The sequence below is a fragment of the Podarcis gaigeae genome (assembly GCF_964106915.1).
Source record: "Podarcis gaigeae genome assembly, chromosome: 2".
Lineage (NCBI taxonomy): Eukaryota > Metazoa > Chordata > Lepidosauria > Squamata > Lacertidae > Podarcis > Podarcis gaigeae.
Window position 1 is genome coordinate 109,391,401 of NC_139679.1, and position 18,802 is coordinate 109,410,202.

The 18,802-nt window shown below is 44.6% G+C and overlaps 1 protein-coding gene across 7 annotated transcripts in view; it reads right to left on the reverse strand.

Annotated features, from left to right (window-relative positions):
• Window positions 1-18,802, reverse strand: part of LOC310837577 (L-amino-acid oxidase-like) — a 28,711-nt gene that overhangs the window by 1,933 nt on the left and 7,976 nt on the right. For all 7 annotated transcript variants that reach the window (XM_083724397.1, XM_083724398.1, XM_083724401.1 and 4 more), the window contains 4 exons: window positions 11,283-11,491; window positions 6,084-6,196; window positions 2,952-3,153; window positions 624-692 (listed from right to left, as the gene is read on the reverse strand). In XM_083724397.1, the coding sequence (XP_083580523.1) occupies window positions 624-692; window positions 2,952-3,153; window positions 6,084-6,196; window positions 11,283-11,491 (593 nt within the window). The remainder of the gene's footprint in view (window positions 1-623; window positions 693-2,951; window positions 3,154-6,083; window positions 6,197-11,282; window positions 11,492-18,802) is intronic.

The window sequence follows — 18,802 nt, forward strand, 5'->3', positions numbered from 1 at the left end:
CGTGTTCCAAATTTCAACATAGACGTTTCAATGTCAAAACTCAAAGGATGAGTTTTCCTTGTGAAAGCTTAACAATTTTCCGTCCCACTTCTCAAAGCATGAGTTGTATTCCAAAATCCAAATTTCAGGTGTTGACTTTTAAAAAATTGTACTCTAGACTTTGAAATTGAATGTCTCGAAATAATTGAATTCAATTAAACAAACTGGCTTTTTTTTTATTGCAGTCATTATACACATGGTAGCACTCTGCTGCCCCCTGGTGGCAGAAATGCAAGGTTTTTGCAAACTTACATGAACTTGGGCCAATGTTGGCTTGTAGTTTAGTTTGGCCAGAACAGACTCATATGAATGGATGGAGAGGTCTGCACTTAACAGTGCCAAACCAGACATGGAACTGCCACTGCTCTCTGTCCCTTTGCTATTTCCAACAGCCAGTAAAGTGAGATGGGGCTGGAGAGATGCAAATCACAGCATTGCAGAAGAAATTGCATTTGCATGTCTTGTGTATCATCGAATGGGGCTCTCAATTGCACAAAGTAATGTAATATATATAAAAAGAGGGAGAAGCAGATCTGTGCCACAAACAGCAAATATCACCCACGTATATCAATAAAACCGAGCACCTTGAGAGAATAGGCATCGTATTTTTCAAGCACATGGCTGCAGTTTGATCTCGCCAAGTCCTCTTCTATCTGAAGGGCACAAACGAAGACGGGTTATTGTAGGACTATGAATGGCAAAGTGTGTCCTCCTTTTCTCCCCATCAGCCTCAGGTTTAGAGAAACAGAAGGATAAATTATTATTATTATTATTATTATTATTATTATTATTATTATTATTTCATTTTAGACTTATATACCACCCAGCATCTTAAAAAGCAGAGACATCACCTTGCCAACAAAGGTTCATATAGTGAAAGCTATGGTTTTCCCAGTAGTGATGTATGGAAGTGAGAGCTGGACCATAAAGAAGGCTGATCGCCGAAGAATTGATGCTTTTGAATTATGGGGCTGGAGGAGACTCTTGAGAGTCCCATGGACTGCAAGAAGATCAAACCTCTCCATTCTGAAGGAAAACAGCCCTGAGTGCTCACTGGAAGGACAGATCCTGAAGCTGAGGCTCCAATACTTTGGCCACCTCATGAGAAGAGAAGACTCCTTGGAAAAAACCCTGATGTTGGGAAAGATGAAGGGCACAAGGAGAAGGGGACGACAGAGGACGAGATGGTTGGATAGTGTTCTCGAAGCTACCAGCATGAGTTTGACCAAACTGCGGGAGGCAGTGGAAGACAGGAGTGCCTGGCGTGCTCTGGCCCATGGAGTCACGAAGAGTCGGACACGACTAAACAACGTATACCACCCTTCAGCCAAATATCACATAGTTTACAACATAAAATAAAAACAAAAATAAATAAAAAACAGCTTCAGCCTTGTATACCTGGAGGAGCATCTCCACTCGCACTGTCCAGCCCAGACACTGAGATCCAGCTCCCAGGGCCTTCTGGTGCTTCCTCATTGCAAGAGGTGAGGCTACAGGGAACCAGGCAGAGGGCCTTCTAGTGGCACCCGCCTTGCGGAATGCCCTCTCATCATATGTCAAACAGATAAACAGCTATGTGATTTTTAAAAGACATCTGAAGGCAGCCCTGTTCAGGGAAGTTTTTAGTGTTTGATGTTGCATTGTGTTTTTGCTATTTTTTTTGTTGGGAGCCACACATATGTTCTAGGTCTAATTGAATTATCACTGTCGAGATTTCTTACATTTCACTTCCCTCTGGCACCACTGTGTACAACTATGCCCCTTTACAGACACGTGTATGTGTGTGTGTGTTTGTGTGTGTGGTCTTCCAAAGCAACTACTCTATTCTGAACTTAAAAATGGAAAGCGTAATGCTGGTGGTCAACAAAAGAGGTTTAAAGACTGTCTCAATGCAAATCTGAAAAAATGTAGTATAAACATGGACAACTGGGAAACACTGGCCTGCGAGTGCTTCAGTTGGAGAACAGCCTTTACCAAAGGTGTCATGGGCTTTGAAGACACTCGAACTCAGGACGCAAGGGAGAAACATGCTAAGAGGAAGGCATGCTTGGCAAATCCACACCGTGATCCACTCCCGCCTGGAAACCAATGTCCCCACTGTGGAAGGACGTGTGGATCCAGAATTGGCCTCCACAGTCACTTACAGACTCACTGTTAAAACCGTGTTTATGGAAGACAATCTTTCTCGGCTACGAGTGATTGCCAAAGACGAAGAAGAAGAGATAGATGATAGATAGATGATAGATAGATAGATAGATAGATAGATAGATAGATAGATGATAGATAGATAGATATAGATAGATAGATGGATAGATAGATAGATAGATAGATGATAGATAGAGATGATAGATAGATGATAGATAGATGATAGATAGATAGATAGATAGATAGATAGATAGATATAGATAGATGATGATAGATATAGATAGATGATGATGATAGATAGATAGATAGATAGATAGATAGATAGATGATAGAAAGATGATAGATAGATGATAGATGATAGATAGATAGATAGATAGATAGATAGATAGATAGATAGATGATAGATAGATAGATAGATAGATAGATAGATAGATAGATAGAGATAGATAGATAGATAGATAGATAGATAGATGATAGATAGATAGATGATAGACAGATAGATGATAGATAGATAGTGTGTCAACGCCACACTAAAAAGTGTTAGTCTTTAAGGTACCACAGGTCTCCTGACAGTTTTTGCTGCAGCACAGTAGCACAGATCCCCCTCTGGCAGGCTGGTATGGCTCCCTGCTAACCTGTTGGCAACTGTGTTCACAAACACACACATGCACACACACTCTCTCATTTATTTCATAAAATTTATACGCTACTTGATGGTTTTTTTAAAAAAACACACACCTCAAAGCGGTTTACAAAAAGAAACTCACTGGTTTCAATGCTTCATAATAGAGCTCCACAGCAGACTTCCCACGTTCGGAGGGATCTACAGAGTATCCCAGAATGTCTGGATTCTTCTCCACCTCTTTGACTCTGGCTCGGATATTGTTCACCAGGTACCAGGCGTTGCCATTGCCATCTGAATAATGGTTTAATTTCAGGCCATATTTTGTAACATATTCCCGGACAATTCTGCATGGAGGTAGAGAGAGCCAATGGGCAGATCAGAGGGGAAGAGTAGGAGGAAGGATGGTTAACAGAGGGGAAGAATGGGTATTAAACATAAAGGGGTGTGTTTATTATGCCATTAGTCTTTGATTTCCCGTGTTTAGTTTTTCTGCATAGTTTGTTCCCTTATTGTGCCTCCTGTTCCGTTGCCATAGTCTACCAGGGTCTGACCCATGTCCCATCAGAGACTTTACTATATAGGGTGGAGAACTTTGACGAGGAAAGGGTTCAGGAAACTTCCTCAGAGAACCACCAGCATCTCATTCACAGGTTGGTCCTCATCCATGACAGGGCCTTTTCAGTGGTGGTCCCCAGGTTGTGGAATGTGCTACACAGTGAGGTGTTCCTGTCTCCATCAAGGAGGGATTTGAAAAGGTTCCTGCTTACACAGGAATTTGGTGTCTGTCCATGGCAAACTCGAGATGGATGTGTGTTTTTCACTGCAGTTGCTTTTAGAACGTTTAAAATTGTAACACCTTTTAGATGTTTTTAATTCTTTTTTAGAATGTTTTGATCTGTTTTATAACATTTCTCTTTGTTCCTGTTTTTAAATTGTATACATGTTTGCCACCCTGGACTCATTAGAAGAAGGGCAGGGTATAAATTAGATAAACAGGCAAAAAACAAACAAACCCAAACACACCAGAGGCCTTCTGGAAACACAGGCCTGCCAGCATTCCCTGCAGTATCTCTGTCTTTCCAACCTCCCAGAAGCAGGGTTCCCTGCAATACTTCTGTTGTCCCAACCTCACAGAAGCCAAAGACTTTAAAATAAGCTGAGGGCCCTTTAACTACCCAGCCAGCACCTCTAGACTGGCAGAGCCTACCAGATTTGATCAGCCTGCATAAGACTTCCCTCGGTACTAGCTCTCTGCATAGACAACATTTCAGGTAGCTGTTTGCCTTAGCAGGACTCATTGGAGCTGTCCAAGGTGCTGAAAGCTTATCGCTTCCCCTGGGAGCTTCCCACTCCCACAGAACTGGACAGTCGCTGGCTAGATTGCAACCTGGAGAGTTGCCTTTAAATTCTGCTGCTGGAACAGGAGATGAAATGGATGTGGCTTCTCCTCCCCCAGTATCCTCCCACCCACTCATCCCACACCTGCTGTAACAAGCTGGATCCCAGGTGGGAAAGGGTGTGGACTAGAGGAAAACAAAACAGGGGGAAGCCCCAACTGTCTCTTCTCCTGATTCAAGAGCGGAAACAAAGTTAAAAGTTAATCTCTAGCTTGCAACTTGGCAATCATATGGCCTGTTGCTGGAGCAATCTCTTTCTTTCTTTTGTTCTGTCTGTCTGTCTGTCTGTCTGTCTCTTTTTCCCCCAAAAGCTGGTTCCAAATATTCTGTCACACTCTAGCATGACCAAGAAGCACAGCCCCAGAAACAGAAAGGCTGAATTCATAATGGCTGGGATCTGCAAGAGATAAGGAACAGGTTCAACTCTTACCCAGTCGTGTCAGTGTACCTTTGCATCCTGACATATGGGGGAATGGCTGTCATCCATTCCTACGAGGCAAAGGTAAGGTGCTACATTTGGGGACATGATGAGACGGAGGGCAGCACATGCCCTCTCCCTCTGAAACTGGACACTCCACTTCTCTGACTTTGATCATGCAGGGGAAGTTGTGGTGTGGAAGAACCAGCGTGGTGTAATGGTTAGAATGTCGGACTAGGACCTGGGAGACCAGGGTTCAAATCTCCACTCAGCCACAAAGTTCACAGGGTGACCTTGAGCCACTCACTGCCTCTCAGCCTAACCTACCTCACAGTGTTGTTGTGGGGATTAAATGGGGAAGGGGAGAACCATGGAGGCCCCTTTGAGCTCCTTGGGGAAAATGCAAATAAATGAATGAAGTATGCAATGACCAAACATTCAAAAAATCTTTCTGATAGTAAGAGCAGGTCGGCAGTGGAACAGACTCCAATGAGAGGTGGTGGACTCTCCTTCCTTGGAGGTTTTTAAGCAGAGGTTGGATGGCCAATTGTCATGGCTGCTTTAGCTGAGATTCCTGCATTGCAGGGGGTTGGACTAGATGACCCTTGGGATCCCTTCCAACTCTAAGATTTAGTGACCACAGGGATCCACTGCACACCACAGGGTCCCCTAAAATTGCAACGCCTCCCATCTCTGCACATGCTGCATGACACGATGATGGGCATTTTACCACTAGACTCATTTCAGTTTTGTTCTTGATTTTGTTCTCATTGAGTCACAGAATTGCAGAGTTGGAAGGGACACCCCAAAGGTCATCTACACCAACCCTCTGCAACGTAGCAATCGCTGCTAAAGAATCCCTGACAGATGGCCACCGAACCTCTGCTTAAAAACCTGCAACGAACGAGAGTCCACCGCCTTCTGAGATAAGTCTGTTTTACTGTCAAACAGCTCTTAAATTATAACAAAACATATTACCATCAGAAAGATCTTCCTAATATTTAGTTGGAATGTCTTTCTTGCTATTTTGAATCCATTGGTTCAGGCCCTACCCTCCGGAGCAGCAGGAAACAAGCTCCTTTCACTTCCTATGTGACAGCCCTCCATCTATTTGAAGAAGAGAAGAAGAGTTTGGATTTGATATCCCGCTTTATCACTCCCCTTCAGGAGTCTCAAAGCGGCTAACATTCTCCTTTCCCTTCCTCCCCCACAACAAACACTCTGTGAGGTGAGTGGGGCTGAGAGACTTCAGAGAAGTGTGACTGGCCCAAGGTCACCCAGCAGCTGCATGTGGAGGAGCGGAGACGCGAACCCGGTTCCCCAGATTATGAGTCCACCGCTCTTAACCACTACACCACACTGGCTCTCATTTGAAGGTGGCTGTCATACCAACTCTCTTTCCCCCCATCAAATGTTATCAGCCACACACCACCATGGGAATATCACTGCCCCTTCTTACCTGTGGCTGAAAGGCAGGCGCCTCGGGCCCAAATCCACATACCAGCCCCCCTCGGGATCACGGTACGTCTCCATCCTGCCTCCCACACAGCTGCTGGCTTCTAGAATTGTCACCTGGGGGGGGGGGCAAAAGAAGAACTATAATTGCAGTGGTTGCAAAATGGCCTCCACCAAACAATGTTGAAGAAGGTGCCAATGGGAAAGGGCCAAAGTGTTTGTTTTATGAGAATACCCAGTCCAATATTTATAGTCCTGATTATAGCAGCTTTCCTCAGCCTCCAGATGTTGGACTGCAACTCCCATCAGCCCCTGCCAGCATGGCAAATGGTCAGGGATGATGGAAGCTGTAGTCCCTGGATGATCTGTCACTGGCACCTTATTCTAGGCAGGTTAAGCAAATTATATCATACCAGCAGATTCAGGTGTCAAGAGATGTCTGGTGACTCATGCTGATTTCATTCATTCATCTCTGATGAGTTTGTAATTAAAACTTACAAGCCTTGGATATTGGCTGTTACCTTTCAGAAGTTGCTGCCACGTTGGATCTGCTGGTGTTATTCAAGGGCAATTATCAACTTGCTGTCAGATTACTTAGCCTGAGTGTTCTACCTGCTAAGTTTGCCTGGAAGTTACACTGTTGAGGAATGCTTGATGCCCATACTGGGGACTGGCAAAATGGACAAGCTCAGGGGTAAAATCTGCTCTCAGAATGGACTTAGGCTGGTGGCACTGAGGGCAGAAGAAATGGACCCTGCTGATATCTTATTGAAACACAAGCTGCAAGAAGCATCTTTCTGTACTAGAGAGTGGGGACTCTGCAGATTCAAAATGGCCAAGTTTGCAGGAACATCAGCTTTGAGTTCATTGAGTCGGAAGGACTGGGCAGTGTTCTTCTCGCATTCAGCTGCTGCTGAAGTCTGGGTTGCACAGTGATACCTCGCAAGACGAATGCCTCGCAAGACGAATAACGTGCAAGGCGAAAGGGTTTTTCGTTTTTTGAGTTGCTTCACAAGACGATTTTCCCTATGGGCTTGCTTCGCAAGACGAAAACGTCTTGCGAGTTTGCTTCCTTTTTCTTAAAGCCGTTAATACCCAGGGAATCTGCGCTCCGCAAGACAAAAAAATCGCAAGACGAAACAACTCACAGAACAAATTAATTTCATCTTGCGAGGCACCACTGTATTGTGTAGGCCAAGGGTCAGCAAACTTTTTCAGCAGGGGGCCAGGCCACTGAGCCTCAGACCTTGTAAGGGGCTGAAAAAAGATAATGAACGAATTCCAGTCAGTGGCACAGGCTCAAGGGCGATGCTGACAAGACTCTCTGTCTGAAATATTGGAGAGCCGCTCAGTAAACAATCCTAAGCTAGGAGGACCATGGGTCTGTGTTACGTACTGAGTTGAATAGGATCCAAAATGCAGCAGTCTGATTGGTCCTAGAACAATAGGATCCAAAATGCAGCTGTCTGATTGGTCCTAGAACAATAGGATTCAGAATGCAGCAGCCTGATTGGTCCTAGAACAATGCAGCAGTATGATTGGTCTGCAGGAGCCACCCAATCCAGCTCCAGATGGAAGTGAATCCACAACCTGATTGGCCTACAGGAGAATTCCGGAATTAGCCAATCACATGCAGCCCATTGTGTAAATAATGTATATAAAGCAGATAGTTTGGGGAAACTTTCATTCCTCCTCATCACTATGAGCTGAATAAAGAGCATGAAATCCACTCTCGACTCCGAGTATATTTCACTCTGGTTCAGCATAGGAGAGCTTCCTACGCTCCTTTGTCTGCAACTTCAGAGATGTCTCTTTCTTTGCTCTCCTTTCCAAGGTCAGTGCTGGATTAGTGCCCTGATCTACAGATCTTTTGCACACACCAGGACGCCCACAGACACCAGTGCACAAGGATCTTTGCATGCTCTGCTGCGTTACAGATGTCTGGTCCTGGGTTAGGAGGGAAGACAGCAGAATAAATTTTGGCAGGGGGTCGGAGCTAGCTCCAAAACAATATTGAGAGAAACAGGTCACGAGACAGGTAGGTGAATTCTGTTCCACGGCCTGGTGCTTTCAATCAGCTAACATCTTGAAAACGTCACATTCTGGAGGAACTGTTTGTCAGAGATTACCCAAGGTCCCTGAGGGAAAGGTCTGTTTTTCTGGTTATGATTACAGCTCTGTTTCAGAACAGATGCATCTGTATAAATAAAGCTACAAGATCTGACTCACTGGCAACTGCTCCGTTGGGAAACCACACTGCTGTGCCTTGGTTAGCTCCTTGGCAAAGTGTCAACAGATTTGGGGTCAAAAATACATGGGTGATCCTGACATATTCTGGATCTCCATTTCCATGCATGGCATAGGAAGCTGCCTTTATACTGAACCAGATGCAATCCAGCCAAGCAAAAACACTTGTGCAATGCAGGGATGTAAAGGTAAAGGTAAAGGGACCGCTGACCATTAGGTCCAGTCATGGCCGACTCTGGGGTTGCGGCGCTCATCTCGCTTTACTGGCCAAGGGAGCCAGCATACAGCTTCCAGGTCATGTGGCCAGCATGACTAAGCCACTTCTGGCGAACCATAGCAGCGCACGGAAACGCCATTTACCTTCCTGCTGGAGCAGTACCTATTTATCTACTTGCACTTTGACGTGCTTTCGAACTGCTAGGTTGGCAGGAGCAGGGACTGAGCAATGGGAGCTCACCCCGTCGCGGGGATTCAAACCGCTGACCTTCTGATCATCAAGTCCTAGGCTCTGTGGTTTAACCCACAGCACCACCCGCGTCCCTAATGCAGGGATGTAGCTGGGGAGAATTTTGAGGGCAAGATGTAGAAGCCCAGAGGGCCAAATTTCACACCCTGGCTATCTACCTTCCTCATTCTCTTGAATATGTCTTGGACATTGTGGCACAGCAGGTCACCAATAAAAGAGAGGCTTGCAAGATTTGCAAAAACAACAAAAGAAGTGATCATGCCTGCCATCTACATATTTAATTGCCTGGCGGTTTGTGCAACTGCACACTCCGTGGCCCACCCAGTTTTTTCATTTGTTTTTCATAAGCTTGCCCTGCAGCAGAAAATAGTAATTAAGTCCTGCCAGTTGGCCCTGTTGATGGGGGGAAAGTATATAGCAAGCGTGCTGATCCGGGTTATTGGACTGGAATGAGCCTGCTCTGCAGAAGCATAGGGCGGGGGGGGGGGGGCAGGCAGACGTGGAATCTAGGCTGAGTGAAGCTCTTGTTTTTCTACTCACACCTGGGTCTCAAGTGGAGCCAGCATCCCCTAGAGGAGTAAGGCTGCTATTGGAGCCACTCAGCCCCTGAACCTGCCAAACTATGCTGAGGAAAGCGACACTGTAAGACAGGAGTCGCCGACGTGGGATCCTCCGGATTTTTGGGAATACAACTCCCATCAGCTCCCAGCCAGAGTGGGAAGATGGGAGCTGTAGTCCAGAACATCTTGAGAGTACAACGTTGACAGGTGCTACCATGATGAAAGCTGTATATGCCATAGAGACCATATCATTATGCCTAGGACCCTCGTACCTACGGGACTGCCTCTCCCAGTATGCCCCATGGATTTAAGGTCCATAAATAGCAACATCCTAGAGGTCCCAGGCCCTAAGGAAGTTAAATTAGCCTCAACCAGAGCCAGGGCCTTTTCAACACTGGTTCCGGCCTGGTGGAACACTTTTTCTCATGAGATCAGGGCCCCGCGGGATCTGATTTCTTTCCGCAGGGCCTGTAAGACAGAGTTGTTCCACCTGGCCTTTGGCTTGGAGCCAATTTGATTCCCTCCCTCTCTTTCTTTTTTCCTTTCTCCTCCTGTGATGAGGCTGCATTTTAATGTTTTAATGTTGTATTTAATCTTGTTTTTAAGTTGTATTAATTCAACTCATTTTTATTATTGGTTGTTAGCCGCCCTGAGCCTGGCCATGGCTGGGGAGGGCGGGGTATAAATAAAATTTATTATTATTATTATTATTATTATTATTATTATTATTAAGAAAGGCTATCCTCTGTATTCTCAGGCACCAGAAAGGGGGACACCTTTTTAATTTCCCACAATACAGTGGAGGGATGCTGTGTCAGGAGCACTGCGGAAAATTACAACAGCAGCTCGCAAGCCCAGTCGTCTGGAGCAAATGTTTGTCTAAATGGGAGCCCAAGGCAAGGATCAATTATAGTCCCTTCCAGAGTGTTGTGTCCCCAGGATCTGCCTGAAGATGCCAGACTTGGTACTTTGAAATGTAAACCTGGCTCTATAAAGACCAGGGCTTGAAAACTGGAAGACAGTCTCAGGAACGCACATACCGTCCTCCTCCTATTCCCTCAATCCCTTCTGAGGACAAATTCTGCCTTGTTCGCTTTAACCAGTGCTTTTTTTCTTAAAAAAAATGTTCAGGGGTACTCTCATTTTTCCTACTCATATTGAAATAGTGCCTTTCAATGAGGCCAAACTTAGATTCACAAAATGTTTAGGGGCATGTGTACCCCCCCCCCGAAAAAAAGCACTGCCTTTAACCATGGTTTAGCATTACATATACGCCGAGGTTAGCTATGGTTCCTATTCAGGTGCATTCCCAGTGCTTGCTTTAACTGTCGTTTGCAAGAAATCAGGATTACATCTGCACCAGGTCACGCTGGAAGCAACCCCTTGGTTTCCCCCAGAATATGCACGGGATGGCTAAACAACAATCCATATTTCATACGTGTCCATCGTTTTCTTTTCCCGGCTTGCAAACCCGTTTGCAGAAACCATTGTCCCAATTTTTTTTGTCATTTGGTAGGGCCACTCTGGTGTTGCTTCAGAGACTGGATCAGCCTGATCTTAAAGACTGCCTTGTGTCTTTAAATCCAATCATCCTGAGCGAGATAAGAGTTTGGGCAAGGTTGGCTGAAGATTGTGAATCAAGGGGGCGGGATTTGGGCTTGACTTACAGGAAAGTGGGCTACCAGGGAGAGGGCCTTCTCGGTAGTGGCACCCACCCTGTGGAACACCCTCCCATCAGATAAGCTTTGTAATGTGTAATGTTTCATTATGTTTTTATATACTGTATGTTGGAAGCCGCCCAGAGTGGCTGGGGCAACCCAGTCAGACGGGCAGAGTACAAATACAAAATTGCTATTATTATGCGACCCCTGCCTCACCTGCCCTTGCTTCTCACCCTGCCAATGCCTCCCCTTTTCCTTGGCCCCATCACCTTGTGTCCAGCGTCCAGCAGCACTTTCCCAGCTGTAAGTCCAGCAACCCCGGCTCCCACAATCGCAATCCGTCTCGGTTCTTCAGTTTTGCCCAGCCCATCCTTAGCGATATCCAGCAGCCTCTCATATTCTGGATCCTCAAAACATCTCTCCAAGGGGCTGGGCGTGCTCTTCCACAGCAGGAGCAGAGCAGCAAGGCCCAGAATCACTAAGAAGAGACACAAACATCAACAGCCTAAGAACATAAGAAGACTGCTGGATCTATTTTAATGGCTTGATTCTTCAACATCAACTCCGTTGGCCTGGTCATGTTGTGCAGATGCCTGATTATCGTCTTCCAAAGCACCTACAATGGTACCTCGGGTTACAGACATTTCAGGTTACAGATGCTTCAGGTTACAGACTCCAATAACCCAGAAATAGTACCTCGGGTTAAGAACTTTGCTTCAAGATGAGGACAGAAATTGCATGGTGGCGGCGTAGTGGATTAGCTAAAGTGGTGTCTCAGGTTAAGAACAGTTTCAGGCTAAGAACGGACCTCCGGAACGAATTAAGTTATTAACCCGAGGTACCACTGTACTCTACAGTGGTACCTCGGGTTACATACGCTTCAGGTTACAGTCTCCGCTAACCCAGAAATAGTGCATCAGGTTAAGAACTTTGCTTCAGGATGAGAACAGAAATTGCGCTCTGGTGGCACGGCAGCAGCAGGAGGCCCCATTAGCTAAAGTGGTGCTTCAGGTTAAGTACATTTTCAGGTTAAGAACAGACCTCCAGAACGAATTAAGTACTTAACCCGAAGTACCACTGTATTCTGAACTTAAAAATGGAAAGTACAATGCTGGTGGTTAACGAGGTTTAAAGACTCTCTCAAAGGCAAATCTAAAGAAATGTAGTATAAACACCAACAACTGGGAAACACTGGCCTGAGAGCGCTCCAGTTGGAGAACAGCCTTTACCAAAGGTGTCATGGGCTTTGAAGACGCTCAAACTCAGGACACAAGGGAGAAACATGCTAAGAGGAAGGAACGCTTGGCAAACCCTCACTGTGATCAACTCCCACCAATGACCCCACTGTGGAAGGATGTGTGGATCCAGAATTGGCCTCCACAGTCACTTGCAGACCTACTGCTAAAACTGATTTCATGGAAGACAAACTTACTTGGCTACAAGTGATCGCAGAAGAAGAAGAAGAAGAAGAAGAAGAAGAAGAAGAAGAAGAAGAAGAGTGGCTTGTTCTAACAGTGGCCAACGAGGTGCCCATGGGAAACATACAAGCAAAGATGTGAGGGCACTTTCCTCTCTCTTCTGATATCTTGTCAACCACATGAATGCCCACGGAAGATAGTTAGCTCTTCATTGTCAAAGCTGACACTTACAGTAGTTTCCTCACCTCCAAATACCTGCACACACCAGCCTTGCATCTAGGCAGCTATTCTACGCTTTTGTTGCAGCAACAGGGGGCCATGCCCTCTTCACCAGCTTATGCACCTCCCCACAACAGGCTGCACACATGCAGCCAGAGACTACGCCTTTGTGGAAGCTGCCTCTGCTCTTTCCACATCCGTTCGCTCCTGGTTCTGGGAGACAGTGTTGCAGGAGAGGCTCGGGAAGATCCGGCCCTTCACGTGCCTGACCTGCTTCTTCCTCTTCTTCCTCCAGCTCTGAAGCTTCCCCTGCCTCTGATTCTAACCTCCTGGCTGGTACAGGTCCCCACAAATCCATGCTCCCCTCTCCTGAGTCGGACTCCGGTAGTCCTGGTTTCCCCAGGCACCAGCTGTGCAATACATGTGTAGCAGCTGCTTGTTTGTTCTGCGGGGTCTTGGTTACTCCCCTCCAAGAAGCTTCTATGCTTTGAGGAATTGCTTTTGCAATGCACTGCAGTGGCAGTATCTTGCTGCTGAGGGAATGGGGTTCCCCACGACAACAACCACCACCAGCAGCACTTCTCGAGGGCCATAGCACTTGCAGGTTTGATCAGTTGCACAAGCGTTTTATTGAACAGTGTCCACCCCTTTGCCAATGAACACAGCACTCCTTTCATTTCGTGCTGCAAGGCTCAGTAGCTGGTCGACAAACCGACAACTGAAACAGGAGCTGAAACAGGAGCTTGTCTCGATTTACCCACCCGGGAAGAATGGCAGATGAAGTTGATGGACTATATGGAACTGGCGGAAATGACTGGCAGAATCCGAGACCAGGGAGAAGAGTCGGTGGAAGAAGACTGGAAAAAGTTTAAAGATTATTTACAGAAATACTGTAAAATCAATGAATGTTAGAAAAATGTTGGAATGAAGTTATATGGCTTTAGTAGAAATGTTACAAGGAACTAAGTACAAATAGATTACTAATGTATTAAAGGGAAAAAATAAGGTTAGAATATGTTAAGATAAATTACAGGACAGAAAACAGAGGAAGAAGGAAAGGAATTGCTGAAACAGTTAACTGAAGTGGAATACAAAAAGGGAGGTGTGAGGAGGTCATTGAAGCAAGTGAATGAAAGATAAGATATTGAAATTATTGGGTGTGTTTTAAATTGTTTTTGTTGTTTTGTTTTGTTAGTTTAATGTCTTAGTGTTAGTGTTATGTAGTGTCTTTGTTTTTGTACTGTATTGTATTGTTTTGTTTTAATTTTTTTTCTTTTGTAGTGTTTAAACTGTTAATTTTTTTCTTTTGTAGTGTTTAAACTGTTAATAAATATTATTATTTTTTTAAAAAAGAAAGAAACTCGCTTGTCTCAAGGCCAGGTGCGGAAAACTATATTCTGGTATTTTCAAACTACGAGATCTTATTTCAGCTTAGAGGCTTCGGTATGACTCAGAGGGTTTCTCCAGACTGTTTGTAGTCATGACAAGGGAAGCCACAGTGTATGATTGGCTGAGAGATCAGGAGCTACTTCTGGCAAGCAAAAACACTTTGTCCTTCGAGCCGGAATCGAACCAGCGACCTAAGGATGGCTTGGACGACAATCTACAGTCCTCCGCTCTACCAGCTGAGCTATCGAAGGAACAAGCCCAAAGCTTTGCCTTGTTCTTTTTAACTTGGGATGCGGCTTCCTTTAAAAAAAGAAAAGGCAGTGACTGGCCTACAGGGCATGGAACTGGAATTTCAATGAAAGCTTCTGTATATTCCTTGAGAAATCTTGGCACAAAGTCATGACACTGCAGAGGCAACGGCGGCGGCTGTTGATGATGGATGACAACATCATCATAAGATGCACACTGAAGGCAAGTTAAGTCAATGAACTGAGATGAGGGGGACCCCTTATAACAGAGATGGGGAACCTGTTTGCCTATCCAGAACTACAGCACCTAAGAGCCCCAACGGGCAGGGATGATGTACAGTCCAGCAACATCTAGAAGAGGTGTGATGAACCTTTGGTCCTCTAAATGCTGCTGAACTACAACTCCCATCATCCTTGGCCATTGGCCATGCTTGCTTACGCTGATGGGAGTTGTAGTTTAGCTGCATCAGGAGGGCCAAAGTTTCGTTCATTCATTCACTTATTCATTCATTTTATTTGTATGCTACTTTTACACACACACACACACACACACACACACCATGCTCAAAGCAGCTTACAACAAGGGACGCATTACAGCAAGGGATATATTTCAAACAAACGTTACAAAAACAATTCTCCCATACCTGATCTAAAGAAGAGAAGTGGTCTTCTCAGGCCCAAAAGGAAGGGATGGAGATTTACCTTGGTCTTTTATTTCAAAAGCTTTTCACGTTTCAGCACAACAGCCTGCTGGCTTCTGCCAATGCAGCGACTTAGTTTAAATCCAGCCCAGGATTTTCATGGTTGTGGGTTTTCTTACTATCTTTATATATATATAAAGGGGGGTGGATAAACGAATTCCGATGCCCCACAAATAAGCCAGAGATGCATTTTAAATAAAAGCACACATTCTACTCATGTAAAAACACCAGGCAGGCCCCACAAATAACCCAGAGTTGCATTATAAATAAAAAGACACATTCTACTCATGTAAAAACACGCTGATTCCTGGACCATCTGTGGACCGGATTGGGCCAGAACCGGCCCCCGGGCCTTAGTTTGCCTACCCATGCTTTAGATCTTAGGCTTGCTGGCGGAGAGGCTGGAAGCCTGGGGAAGGCATTCAAAGGGAATATCTCCCATTGAAATTCCAGTTCCACGCCCAACCACACCCACAGTTAAAAGGTGAGGCACAGCACCCTAGGCTTGTCCCTTCGATAGCTCAGCTGGTAGAGCGGAGGACTGTAGACTGCTGCCAAAGTCATCCTTAGGTCGCTGGTTCGACTCCGGCTCGAAGGACAGATTTTTTTTCTTGTTCTTGCCAGATGCATCAGCAAATCATGCAGTAAGACAGTATTTGCATGGAGCGCTGAAATTAGTCGTTTGTGCTTGATATTGGTCCGTAATGCGAAAATTTGAGCCTGTATTGGCTAGCATCTCTGCTTTCAGTGTTATGCCCTCAAAGAACAGTATTCAGAAACGGTGCCATGGAAACTTGAGTGGGTTTTTCCATCTCATGTGTGAAAAATATATTGGACATATGCCAACTTCTTGTTTCTTAAGGTTAATGCAGCCAAGCCTGTTTCATCTTTTGGCAGTCGTATCAACCCTGGACTGAAAGCTTTCTTGAGGGCCATTTAAAACATAACACACACACACACACACACAGAGAGAGAGAGAGAGAGAGCTCAATTGGTAGAGCATTGGACTCTTAAACTTAGGGTGGTGGGTTTGAACCCCACGTTGCACACAAAAAATCTTGCATTGCTGGGGATTGGGGTAAATGATTTTCAGGGTTCTTTCCAACTCTACGATTCCATGACAATCACGCCTGAATTTGTCATTAAACAAATGTATGCTCAGTAGTGGTGACCTGACTGAAAACAACTGTTTCCCTCCCCCCCCTACATTTTGTTGCCACAGCAATAGCCAAAGAGGCAAGCTGCTTTTTAAACCAAGAAAGTGGCTTGCCTCTTTGGCAACAGGATATGCTGCAGCAAAAATACTTTAAAGCCAACTAGAAGTGCTTGCACAAATCTTGCTTGCATGTGCCTATAATCTCTTCATGTCACATACACCGAAATCAGAAAATACATTCCACATTTTTTCCTGGACCCCAATATTCCCTTCCAAAACCTGCCAGGAGGAAAAAAGATATATCGTATTTTTCGCTCTATAAGACGCACCAGACCACAAGACACACCTAGTTTTTGGAGGAGGAAAACAAGAAAAAAAATATTCTGAATCTCAGAAGCCAGAACAGCAAGAGGGGTCGCTGCGCAGTGAAAGCAGCAATCCCTCTTGCTGTTCTGGCTTCTGGGATAGCTGCGCAGCCTGCATTTGCTCCATAAGATGCACACACATTTCCCCTTACTTTTTAGGAGGGAAAAAGTGAGTCTTATAGAGCAAAAAATACGGTAGATATTTTAAAAACTTTTGTTATTGATGTGGTGCCCGAAGACATATATTAAAAAATTAGGCTTCTTTGTAGAGAACCCTGGTTTTGCTGTAAATCTGCATGCAAATCTGTATGGAGATTCCTTATGCCACCTGAAAATTTCAGGGCTATTTAGCATCTTTGGCTGAGTACACACCAGACATTAAAGTCCACATCTCCTGGAAAAATACTGGGAACTGTAGTTCACCACTCACAGAACTACAACTTCCAATACCCTTAATAAAGAGGCTCCTGGTGAGACCAGAGGGACATCGCTATTCCTGACAACAAACCCCTAACTATTGGATTCTTTTGCTCCATCTTTTTGTGTCTGCCAAATAGCCGTGTTATGCTTATGATCATCTTTTATTCTCTTGTTAATTAGGCTGTTTTAAATGTGCATTTTATATTTGACTTCACTTAGCAATTTTGGGGGAAATGTTTAAGGTTTTTTGTTTGTTTGTTAACGTTGTGTTAAATATGTATTCCGTAGTTGACCTCCTTTGTAATATTTTGAAATCTTTAAGATATTGTAGTTTTCTGTTAATTATGTTGCTTTGACTATATACTCTATATTTGTTTTTGTTTTAATTTATTAAAGCTTTATTGCAAAACAATTTACATACTACATAAAAAACAACACAAACAGACCAATACCATACCCTCATAACAACGCAACACTAGCAACATATCATTTGATATCACACACACTTTTGACTTCCGATTCACCTCATTGTACTTTTTACACATGATTGGTCTATACGCACTTCCTTATTTTTTAACTGTTACACATCAAAGGTGATTTTTGCTTCTATAATTTCGTTATTATTCAAGATTCAATCTAGACCTGTCAGGAGATTTGCATCATCACAATACATACTTTTTAAGATATTCTTTAAATATTGTCCAACCTTTATTCTCTTCCTGGTTTGAGTTTCCTCTTAATCTCCCAGTCATTTTTGCAAGTTCTAAATACAGTGGTGCCCCGCAAGACGAATGCCTCGCAAGACGGAAAACTCGCTAGATGAAAGTGTTTTCCATTTTGGAGCTGTTTCGCAAAACGAATTTCCTATGGGCTTGCTTCGCAAGACGAAAATGTCTTGCGAGTTCCTGTGGGTTTTTTTCCCTCCCCCCCCTTTTTCTAAGCCGCTAAGCCGCTTATCCGCTAAGCCGCTAAAAGCCGCTAATAGCGTCAATGGGCTTGCTTCGCAAGGTGAAAAAACCGCTAGACGAAGAGACTCGCAGAACGGATTCTTTTCGTCTTGCGAGGCACCACTGTATTCTATCATCTTCGCCTACCAGTCAATTTTTGTGTGTACAGTGGTACCAATTTTTGTGTGTACAGTGGTACCTCGTTCCAGAGGTCTGTTCTTAACCTGAAACTGTTCTTAACCTGAAGCACCACGTTAGCTAATGTGGCCTCCTGCTGCCGCCGCGCCGCCAGAGCAAAATTTCTGTTCTCATCCTGAAGCAAAGTTCTTAACCCGAGGTATTATTTCTGGGTTAACGGAGTCTGTAACCTGAAGCGTCTGCAACCCGAGGTACCACTGTATATGTGTTATTGGAGATAGATGTCCTCAGAGAGTAAGCACTAGCCAGGTGAGGGAGATCTTGACCCTGCATGAAAGTCCAGAAACTATTGGAAAGATGCTGTGATCTTGGGTTATTAATTAATAGGTGGAGGCAAATGGGGCCTCCTGCTGCTGCCACGTCACTGCTGTGTGATTTCTGTTCTCATCCTGAAGCAAAGTTCTTAACCTGAGGTAATATTTCTGGGTTCGTGGAGTCTGTAACCTGAAGCGTATGTAACCTGAAGCATATGTAACCTGAGGTTCCACTGTATTTGACTTTCTTCCTGATTGTTTTAATATTCTGTAAAACGCTTTGAGATTTTTCTTAAAAATATAAAGCAGCATAGAAATGAAATAAATAGTAATAGTAATAAACTACAGTACCCAGAATTCTTTTTCTGGGGTGAGGGAGGGAACAATCTTTAAGCGCATTTTGCATACAGAACTTCCATTCCCTCTAATGCCCAGATCCACAACTAAGAGGTTTCAGTACTTTCTGTTTTCCTT